Below are 12,265 nucleotides of genomic sequence, written 5' to 3'. Positions count from 1 at the left end.
AACACTACAGCGCATAGCTCTCATAAATGTTATTTCACAAATTATTCGTAGTGGAAGACTTATATAATAGATAAGTGACTAAACTAGAATTCGAAATAAATAAAATAGACTAATAGAGTTAAATGTAATAAGCTTATTTATTTAAACGATATGTAGATTAAGATATAGGAAAAGATAAAGGAATAGATTAGGAAAGGAAAGGAATAGATTAAGGAAAGGAAAAGACGTTCCTTTCGCTTCGGTAATATACTAGAGACAGTAAAGATAGAAAATAAATAAACAAATGATTTTATTGATTTCAACAATTCTACATAACATTAAGTATTGTTTATTGATTTCGTAATATGTATTGCCCTAACTGCGCATTAAATTTGAAACTCAATACAAATTATTATACTAGATTAAATAAAGTAATTATGTAGTTAAACAATTATCAATGATTGCGTGATTGAATAGAAGCAGTTAACAAGGGCCAAGATCACAAAACTTAACTGGTGATCTTTTATTTTTTACATTATTAACGGCGTCGCAGTACAAGAAACAAATGTTCCAATAGGAGATGCCATTGTCACCGCATACGGGGCGAAACAGGTGGGGACAGGCATCGCAGTTGAAATAATTGTATGCATGACATTGTCCTTGATACGATATAGTTAGAGGCTTTTCGTTATGACGACTACGTACTTTGTTTTCGCAGTCAAGGGCGCATTTGTTACCATATGTGTTTCCATCGCTTGCACAAACTGGATCGTCGATATCAGGACAAAAGCATTCACATTCGCCTCTATAAGCGACATATAAGTGTTGACCCAATTTTTCAACTCTCTTACTTTCACAGTTTAGTTTGCATTCGTTATCATATGTGTTGCCGTCACTTCCACAAACTGGTTCATATATTTTTGGGCAGGAACAACTCTGACATGCTCCTCTGTACTGCAAACCGATTTTTAGTTCTTGGTTGTTGCGACTGGCGCATTGTAGAACGCAAAGATTCTGGTACGATTTGTTATCGGTTCCACAAACAGGAATGATACTATTGTAACATCTACACGGGTATTGGCAAAGGTCTCGATTAAAAACAGTTAAAGGAGATAAACCGTTTTCAACCAAATTTCTACTTACACAAGACAATTCAAATTCATTTATGTAAGTTTGTCCATCGCTACCACAAACCGGCTGAACTGCAGCATTGCAATCGCATCCGTCATCACATGCTCCCTCATGAATTTGGCAGATAGTTGGCTGATGATTTTTTTCCAGTTCTTTGTTTCTGCATCCTAGCTTACAGCTATTTCCATAAGTTTTGCCGTCGCTGCCACACACTGGTTGATAAACTTCTATACAGAAACAACCTTCGTCGCACTCTCCTTCATAAACTTGGCGTATCGTAGTTTGATTGTTTCTTTCTAGTTCTTTATTTTTACACCCCAGCTTACAGCTATTTCCATAAGTTTTGCCGTCGCTGCCACACACCGGTTGATAAACTGCTATACAGAAGCAACCTTCGTCGCACTCTCCTTCATAAACTTGGCGTATCGTAGTTTGATTGTTTCTTTCTAGTTCTTTATTTTTACACCCCAGCTTACAGCTATTTCCATAAGTTTTGCCGTCGCTGCCACACACTGGTTGATAAACTTCTATACAGAAACAACCTTCGTCACACTCTCCTTCATAAACTTGGCGTATAGTAGTTTGATTGTTTCTTTCTAGTTCTTTATTTTTACACCCCAACTTACAGCTATTTCCATAAGTTTTGCCGTCGCTGCCACACACTGGTTGATAAACTTCTATACAGAAACAACCTTCGTCGCACTCTCCTTCATAAACTTGGCGTATCGTAGTTTGATTGTTTCTTTCTAGTTCTTTATTTTTACACCCCAGCTTACAGCTATTTCCATAAGTTTTGCCGTCGCTGCCACACACCGGTTGATAAACTGCTATACAGAAGCAACCTTCGTCGCACTCTCCTTCATAAACTTGGCGTATCGTAGTTTGATTGTTTCTTTCTAGTTCTTTATTTTTACACCCCAGCTTACAGCTATTTCCATAAGTTTTGCCGTCGCTGCCACACACTGGTTGATAAACTTCTATACAGAAACAACCTTCGTCACACTCTCCTTCATAAACTTGGCGTATAGTAGTTTGATTGTTTCTTTCTAGTTCTTTATTTTTACACCCCAACTTACAGCTATTTCCATAAGTTTTGCCGTCGCTGCCACACACTGGTTGATAAACTTCTATACAGAAACAACCTTCGTCGCACTCTCCTTCATAAACTTGGCGTATCGTAGTTTGATTGTTTCTTTCTAGTTCTTTATTTTTACACCCCAGCTTACAGCTATTTCCATAAGTTTTGCCGTCGCTGCCACACACTGGTTGATAAACTTCTATACAGAAACAACCTTCGTCACACTCTCCTTCATAAACTTGGCGTATAGTAGTTTGATTGTTTCTTTCTAGTTCTTTATTTTTACACCCCAACTTACAGCTATTTCCATAAGTTTTGCCGTCGCTGCCACACACTGGTTGATAAACTTCTATACAGAAACAACCTTCGTCACACTCTCCTTCATAAACTTGGCGTATAGTAGTTTGATTGTTTCTTTCTAGTTCTTTATTTTTACACCCCAGCTTACAGCTATTTCCATAAGTTTTGCCGTCGCTGCCACACACTGGTTGATAAACTTCTATACAGAAACAACCGTCCTCACACTCCCCTTTATAAGCTAGATGGATAATAGATTGGTTATTTTTCTTTCGCTTATTATTTTCACAATCAAGATCACATTGATTAGAATAGGTTTTTCCATCAGTTCCACATATAGGGTCATAGTTCAATGGACATGCACATACATCGGAACATTCTCCTTTATATGCTACTTTTATGTAACATTTTTCTTTTTTATTTTTACAATCAAGATCACATTGATTAGAGTAAGTTTTTCCATCAGTTCCACATATAGGATCATAGTTTTTTGGACAAGCACATACATCAGAACATTCTCCTTTATATGCTACTTTTATGTTAGATTTATCTTTTTTATTTTTACAATCAAGATCACATTGATTAGAATAGGTTTTTCCATCAGTTCCACATATGGGGTCAATATTTAGAGGACATGCACATACATCAGAACATTCTCCTTCATAAGCGACTGTTATATTTTGGTTTCCTTTTTTATTTATACAATCAAGATCACATTGATTAGAGTAGGTTTTTCCATCAGTTCCACATATGGGGTCAATATTTAGAGGACATGCACATACATCAGAACATTCTCCTTTATATGCTACAGTTATATGTTTTCCTCCTTGTTTTTGTTGTTCTTTATTTTTACACCCCAAAACACATTTATTACTATATGTGTTTCCGTCACTTCCGCAAACAGGATTATAGTCAGCAGTGCATGTGCACTCATCAGGGCATTCGCCTTTATATGCTATAGTTATATGTTTTCCTCCTTGTTTTTGTTGTTCTTTATTTTTACATCCCAATACACATTTATTACTATATGTGTTTCCGTCACTTCCGCAAACGGGATTATAATCAGCAGTGCATAAACAAATATCAGGGCATTCGCCTTCACTAGCGATAGTAATTAGTTTTTTACCTTCTCGTTTCAACTTTTTGTTTCGACATTCTAGTAAACATTCATTGCTATAGGTTTCTCCATCATCTCCACAAACTGGTGCCAAAATAGTGGGACATGGGCATATATCAGTACATTCTCCTTTATAGGCGACTGTTATATTTTGGTTTCCTTTTTTATTATTACAATCAAGATCACATTGATTAGAGTAGGTTTTTCCGTCACTTCCGCATACGGGATTATAGTCGGCAGTGCATGTGCACTCATCAGGGCATTCGCCTTTATATGCTATAGTTATATGTTTTCCTCCTTGTTTTTGTTGTTCTTTATTTTTACATCCCAATACACATTTATTACTATATGTGTTTCCGTCACTTCCGCAAACGGGATTATAATCAGCAGTGCATAAACAAATATCAGGGCATTCGCCTTCGCTAGCGATAGTAATTAGTTTTTTACCTTCTCGTTTCAACTTTTTGTTTCGACATTCTAGTAAACATTCATTGCTATAGGTTTCTCCATCATCTCCACAAACTGGTGCCAAAATAGTGGGACATGGGCATATATCAGTACATTCTCCTTTATAGGCGACTGTTATATTTTGGTTTCCTTTTTTATTATTACAATCAAGATCACATTGATTAGAGTAGGTTTTTCCGTCACTTCCGCATACGGGATTATAGTCGGCAGTGCATGTGCACTCATCAGGGCATTCGCCTTTATATGCTATAGTTATATGTTTTCCTCCTTGTTTTTGTTGTTCTTTATTTTTACATCCCAATACACATTTATTACTATATGTGTTTCCGTCACTTCCGCAAACGGGATTATAATCAGCAGTGCATAAACAAATATCAGGGCATTCGCCTTCGCCAGCGATAGTAATTAGTTTTTTACCTTCTCGTTTCAACTTTTTGTTTCGACATTCTAGTAAACATTCATTGCTATAGGTTTCTCCATCATCTCCACAAACGGGTGCCATATTAGTGGGACATGGACATAAATCTGAACATTCTCCTTCATAAGCGACTGTTATATTTAGGTTAACTTTTTTATTTTTACAATCAAGATCACATTGATTAGAATAAGTTTTACCATCAGTTCCACATATAGGGTCAATATTAAGAGGACATGCACATACATCAGAACATTCTCCTTCATAAGCGACTGTTATATTTAGGTTTCCTTTTTTATTTTCACAATCAAGAACACATTGATTAGAATAAGTTTTACCATCAGTTCCACATATGGGGTCAATATTTAGAGGACATGCACATACATCAGAACATTCTCCTTTATATGCTACAGTTATATGTTTTCCTCCTTGTTTTTGTTGTTCTTTATTTTTGCACCCCAAAACACATTTATTACTATATGTGTTTCCGTCACTTCCGCAAACAGGATTATAGTCAGCAGTGCATGTGCACTCATCAGGGCATTCGCCTTTATATGCTATAGTTATATGTTTTCCTCCTTGTTTTTGTTGTTCTTTATTTTTACATCCCAATACACATTTATTACTATATGTGTTTCCGTCACTTCCGCAAACGGGATTATAATCAGCAGTGCATAAACAATATCAGGGCATTCGCCTTCGCTAGCGATAGTAATTAGTTTTTTACCTTCTCGTTTCAACTTTTTGTTTCGACATTCTAGTAAACATTCATTGCTATAGGTTTCTCCATCATCTCCACAAACTGGTGCCAAAATAGTGGGACATGGGCATATATCAGTACATTCTCCTTTATAGGCGACTGTTATATTTTGGTTTCCTTTTTTATTATTACAATCAAGATCACATTGATTAGAGTAGGTTTTTCCGTCACTTCCGCATACGGGATTATAGTCGGCAGTGCATGTGCACTCATCAGGGCATTCGCCTTTATATGCTATAGTTATATGTTTTCCTCCTTGTTTTTGTTGTTCTTTATTTTTACATCCCAATACACATTTATTACTATATGTGTTTCCGTCACTTCCGCAAACGGGATTGTAGTCAGCAGTGCATGCACATATATCAGGGCATTCGCCTTTGCTAGCAATACTAATTAGTTTTTTACCTTCTCGTTTCAACTTTTTGTTTCGACATTCCAGTAAACATTTATTGCTGTAGGTTTCTCCATCATCTCCACAAACTGGTAGCAAAATTGTGGGACATGGACATAAATCAGAACATTCTCCGTTATAAGCAACTTTTATGTTACACTTTTCTTCTTTATTTTTACAATCTAGAACACATTTATTGGTGTACGTGTTCCCATCATCTCCACACACTGGGTCTGAAATTGCAGTGCACATGCATTTCTCAGTGCACGGACCTGAACTGAAGACTTTCACAATTGGCTGGTTATTTTTCTTTCGCTTATTATTTTCACAATCAAGATCACATTGATTAGAATAAGTTTTGCCATCAGTTCCACATATAGGGTCATAGTTGAATGGACATGCACATAAATCAGAACATTCTCCTTCATAAGCGACTGTTATATTTTGGTTTCCTTTTTTATTTTTACAATCAAGATCACATTGATTAGAATAGGTTTTTCCATCAGTGCCACATATGGGGTCAATATTTAGAGGACATGCACATACATCAGAACATTCTCCTTTATATGCGACTGTTATATGCTTTCCTCCTTTTCTTTTTTGTTCTTTATTTTTACACCCCAAGACACATTTATTACTATATGTGTTTCCGTCACTTCCGCAAACTGGATTGTAGTCAGCAGTGCATGCACATATATCAGGGCATTCGCCTTTGCTAGCAATACTAATTAGTTTTTTACCTTCTCGTTTCAACTTTTTGTTTCGACATTCCAGTAAACATTTATTGCTATAGGTTTCTCCATCATCTCCACAAACTGGTGCCAAATTAGTGGGACATGGACATAAATCTGAACATTCTCCTTCATAAGCGACTGTTATATTTAGGTTTACTTTTTTATTTTTACAATCAAGATCACATTGATTAGAATAAGTTTTACCATCAGTTCCACATATAGGGTCAATATTAAGAGGACATGCACATACATCAGAACATTCTCCTTCATAAGCGACTGTTATATTTAGGTTTCCTTTTTTATTTTCACAATCAAGAACACATTGATTAGAATAAGTTTTACCATCAGTTCCACATATGGGGTCAATATTTAGAGGACATGCACATACATCAGAACATTCTCCTTTATATGCTACAGTTATATGTTTTCCTCCTTGTTTTTGTTGTTCTTTATTTTTGCACCCCAAAACACATTTATTACTATATGTGTTTCCGTCACTTCCGCAAACAGGATTATAGTCAGCAGTGCATGTGCACTCATCAGGGCATTCGCCTTTATATGCTATAGTTATATGTTTTCCTCCTTGTTTTTGTTGTTCTTTATTTTTACATCCCAATACACATTTATTACTATATGTGTTTCCGTCACTTCCGCAAACGGGATTATAATCAGCAGTGCATAAACAAATATCAGGGCATTCGCCTTCGCTAGCGATAGTAATTAGTTTTTTACCTTCTCGTTTCAACTTTTTGTTTCGACATTCTAGTAAACATTCATTGCTATAGGTTTCTCCATCATCTCCACAAACTGGTGCCAAAATAGTGGGACATGGGCATATATCAGTACATTCTCCTTTATAGGCGACTGTTATATTTTGGTTTCCTTTTTTATTATTACAATCAAGATCACATTGATTAGAGTAGGTTTTTCCGTCACTTCCGCATACGGGATTATAGTCGGCAGTGCATGTGCACTCATCAGGGCATTCGCCTTTATATGCTATAGTTATATGTTTTCCTCCTTGTTTTTGTTGTTCTTTATTTTTACATCCCAATACACATTTATTACTATATGTGTTTCCGTCACTTCCGCAAACGGGATTATAATCAGCAGTGCATAAACAAATATCAGGGCATTCGCCTTCGCCAGCGATAGTAATTAGTTTTTTACCTTCTCGTTTCAACTTTTTGTTTCGACATTCTAGTAAACATTCATTGCTATAGGTTTCTCCATCATCTCCACAAACGGGTGCCATATTAGTGGGACATGGACATAAATCTGAACATTCTCCTTCATAAGCGACTGTTATATTTAGGTTAACTTTTTTATTTTTACAATCAAGATCACATTGATTAGAATAAGTTTTACCATCAGTTCCACATATAGGGTCAATATTAAGAGGACATGCACATACATCAGAACATTCTCCTTCATAAGCGACTGTTATATTTAGGTTTCCTTTTTTATTTTCACAATCAAGAACACATTGATTAGAATAAGTTTTACCATCAGTTCCACATATGGGGTCAATATTTAGAGGACATGCACATACATCAGAACATTCTCCTTTATATGCTACAGTTATATGTTTTCCTCCTTGTTTTTGTTGTTCTTTATTTTTGCACCCCAAAACACATTTATTACTATATGTGTTTCCGTCACTTCCGCAAACAGGATTATAGTCAGCAGTGCATGTGCACTCATCAGGGCATTCGCCTTTATATGCTATAGTTATATGTTTTCCTCCTTGTTTTTGTTGTTCTTTATTTTTACATCCCAATACACATTTATTACTATATGTGTTTCCGTCACTTCCGCAAACGGGATTATAATCAGCAGTGCATAAACAATATCAGGGCATTCGCCTTCGCTAGCGATAGTAATTAGTTTTTTACCTTCTCGTTTCAACTTTTTGTTTCGACATTCTAGTAAACATTCATTGCTATAGGTTTCTCCATCATCTCCACAAACTGGTGCCAAAATAGTGGGACATGGGCATATATCAGTACATTCTCCTTTATAGGCGACTGTTATATTTTGGTTTCCTTTTTTATTATTACAATCAAGATCACATTGATTAGAGTAGGTTTTTCCGTCACTTCCGCATACGGGATTATAGTCGGCAGTGCATGTGCACTCATCAGGGCATTCGCCTTTATATGCTATAGTTATATGTTTTCCTCCTTGTTTTTGTTGTTCTTTATTTTTACATCCCAATACACATTTATTACTATATGTGTTTCCGTCACTTCCGCAAACGGGATTGTAGTCAGCAGTGCATGCACATATATCAGGGCATTCGCCTTTGCTAGCAATACTAATTAGTTTTTTACCTTCTCGTTTCAACTTTTTGTTTCGACATTCCAGTAAACATTTATTGCTGTAGGTTTCTCCATCATCTCCACAAACTGGTAGCAAAATTGTGGGACATGGACATAAATCAGAACATTCTCCGTTATAAGCAACTTTTATGTTACACTTTTCTTCTTTATTTTTACAATCTAGAACACATTTATTGGTGTACGTGTTCCCATCATCTCCACACACTGGGTCTGAAATTGCAGTGCACATGCATTTCTCAGTGCACGGACCTGAACTGAAGACTTTCACAATTGGCTGGTTATTTTTCTTTCGCTTATTATTTTCACAATCAAGATCACATTGATTAGAATAAGTTTTGCCATCAGTTCCACATATAGGGTCATAGTTGAATGGACATGCACATAAATCAGAACATTCTCCTTCATAAGCGACTGTTATATTTTGGTTTCCTTTTTTATTTTTACAATCAAGATCACATTGATTAGAATAGGTTTTTCCATCAGTGCCACATATGGGGTCAATATTTAGAGGACATGCACATACATCAGAACATTCTCCTTTATATGCGACTGTTATATGCTTTCCTCCTTTTCTTTTTTGTTCTTTATTTTTACACCCCAAGACACATTTATTACTATATGTGTTTCCGTCACTTCCGCAAACTGGATTGTAGTCAGCAGTGCATGCACATATATCAGGGCATTCGCCTTTGCTAGCAATACTAATTAGTTTTTTACCTTCTCGTTTCAACTTTTTGTTTCGACATTCCAGTAAACATTTATTGCTATAGGTTTCTCCATCATCTCCACAAACTGGTGCCAAATTAGTGGGACATGGACATAAATCTGAACATTCTCCTTCATAAGCGACTGTTATATTTAGGTTTACTTTTTTATTTTTACAATCAAGATCACATTGATTAGAATAAGTTTTACCATCAGTTCCACATATAGGGTCAATATTAAGAGGACATGCACATACATCAGAACATTCTCCTTCATAAGCGACTGTTATATTTAGGTTTCCTTTTTTATTTTCACAATCAAGAACACATTGATTAGAATAAGTTTTACCATCAGTTCCACATATGGGGTCAATATTTAGAGGACATGCACATACATCAGAACATTCTCCTTTATATGCTACAGTTATATGTTTTCCTCCTTGTTTTTGTTGTTCTTTATTTTTGCACCCCAAAACACATTTATTACTATATGTGTTTCCGTCACTTCCGCAAACAGGATTATAGTCAGCAGTGCATGTGCACTCATCAGGGCATTCGCCTTTATATGCTATAGTTATATGTTTTCCTCCTTGTTTTTGTTGTTCTTTATTTTTACATCCCAATACACATTTATTACTATATGTGTTTCCGTCACTTCCGCAAACGGGATTATAATCAGCAGTGCATAAACAAATATCAGGGCATTCGCCTTCGCTAGCGATAGTAATTAGTTTTTTACCTTCTCGTTTCAACTTTTTGTTTCGACATTCTAGTAAACATTCATTGCTATAGGTTTCTCCATCATCTCCACAAACTGGTGCCAAAATAGTGGGACATGGGCATATATCAGTACATTCTCCTTTATAGGCGACTGTTATATTTTGGTTTCCTTTTTTATTATTACAATCAAGATCACATTGATTAGAGTAGGTTTTTCCGTCACTTCCGCATACGGGATTATAGTCGGCAGTGCATGTGCACTCATCAGGGCATTCGCCTTTATATGCTATAGTTATATGTTTTCCTCCTTGTTTTTGTTGTTCTTTATTTTTACATCCCAATACACATTTATTACTATATGTGTTTCCGTCACTTCCGCAAACGGGATTGTAGTCAGCAGTGCATGCACATATATCAGGGCATTCGCCTTTGCTAGCAATACTAATTAGTTTTTTACCTTCTCGTTTCAACTTTTTGTTTCGACATTCCAGTAAACATTTATTGCTGTAGGTTTCTCCATCATCTCCACAAACTGGTAGCAAAATTGTGGGACATGGACATAAATCAGAACATTCTCCGTTATAAGCAACTTTTATGTTACACTTTTCTTCTTTATTTTTACAATCTAGAACACATTTATTGGTGTACGTGTTCCCATCATCTCCACACACTGGGTCTGAAATTGCAGTGCACATGCATTTCTCAGTGCACGGACCTGAACTGAAGACTTTCACAATTGGCTGGTTATTTTTCTTTCGCTTATTATTTTCACAATCAAGATCACATTGATTAGAATAAGTTTTGCCATCAGTTCCACATATAGGGTCATAGTTGAATGGACATGCACATAAATCAGAACATTCTCCTTCATAAGCGACTGTTATATTTTGGTTTCCTTTTTTATTTTTACAATCAAGATCACATTGATTAGAATAGGTTTTTCCATCAGTGCCACATATGGGGTCAATATTTAATGGACATGCACATACATCAGAACATTCTCCTTTATATGCGACTGTTATATGCTTTCCTCCTTTTCTTTTTTGTTCTTTATTTTTACACCCCAAGACACATTTATTACTATATGTGTTTCCGTCACTTCCGCAAACGGGATTATAATCAGCAGTGCATAAACAAATATCAGGGCATTCGCCTTTGCTAGCGATAGTAATTAGTTTTTTACCTTCTCGTTTCAACTTCTTGTTTCGACATTCTAGTAAACATTTATTGCTGTAGGTTTCTCCATCATCTCCACAAACTGGTGCCAAATTTGCGGGACACGGACACAAATCAGAACATTCTCCTGTATAAGCTACTTTTATGTTACATTTTTCTTCTTTGTTTTTACAATCTAGTACACATTTATTACTATAAGTGTTTCCATCATCTCCACATACAGGTGCCAAATTTAAAGGACATATACAAGGTGACTTGCACTTACCCTTGCTGACTTCTTCTACACAAGGTTGATTTTTTCTTTTCAGTTCGTCGTTTTTACATTTCAGTTCGCAAGCATTGTTATAAGTTTTACCATCGCTACCACACACAGGTTGATAGATAGTGGGACAAATGCATGGATGCAATGGTTCTTTACACTCACCATCATATAATTTTTTAATATGGTGTGATTTATGCAGTTCTGAATTTTTACAGGAGAGTACGCAATCGCTGCCGTATGTCTTGCCGTCACTACCACAGACTGGCTTATAAATTCTAGTACAGACGCATGGATCACGAACAGGGGTTGTACTCCATGCTGGATGAGACATAAAAAGTAAGGCTGAAATATCTGTAAAAAAACGATTTATTTTAAACGAAACATTCTGAAAAATATTATAATTAGGTCATTAAATTGATTAACCAAACTCACAAAGTATCGACTTCATGTTGTCAAGCAACAATTCGCCATCAAGCTGATTATGCACTATCAAATTAAAAACTCCAAATTTAATTTATACTATCTGTTGTTTGTTAAACTGGTAACTTATACGTGAAACACACAATACATATTAACATACCATGAGTAACACTGAATTTATTATATTTAATTTAAGACAACAATATAGCTTATTCTGGCTTTACTTGTTTATAATATTATCATTTAATAAATCATGTACTGGATGAGAAAT

General features: G+C 35.7%; 1 protein-coding gene across 4 annotated transcripts; it reads right to left on the bottom strand.

The window, feature by feature from the left end:
- Positions 1–272: 272 nt before the first annotated feature.
- LOC125059207 (serine protease inhibitor Kazal-type 5-like) lies at positions 273–12,141 on the bottom strand. Of its 4 annotated transcripts, XM_047663518.1 has the most exons (4): positions 12,007–12,141; positions 9,400–11,925; positions 6,347–8,086; positions 273–5,033 (listed from the first exon to the last, which is right to left on the bottom strand). In XM_047663518.1, exons 1-4 carry the CDS (start codon positions 12,020–12,022, stop codon positions 463–465), a joined length of 8,853 nt encoding a protein of 2,950 aa, XP_047519474.1. In that variant the 5' UTR covers positions 12,023–12,141; the 3' UTR covers positions 273–462. The 4 variants fall into 4 exon arrangements, with proteins under 4 accessions (XP_047519474.1, XP_047519477.1, XP_047519475.1 ...); XM_047663521.1 differs by lacking the exon at positions 6,347–8,086 and having other exon boundaries at positions 273–3,143; positions 11,140–11,925; positions 12,007–12,140; XM_047663519.1 differs by having other exon boundaries at positions 4,940–8,086.
- Positions 12,142–12,265: the final 124 nt, after the last annotated feature.

This window comes from Pieris napi, chromosome 19 (assembly GCF_905475465.1).
Source record: "Pieris napi chromosome 19, ilPieNapi1.2, whole genome shotgun sequence".
NCBI lineage: Eukaryota > Metazoa > Arthropoda > Insecta > Lepidoptera > Pieridae > Pieris > Pieris napi.
The sequence above is the reverse complement of the archived record's forward strand: the minus strand, read 5'-3'. Positions and strand labels throughout refer to the sequence as shown.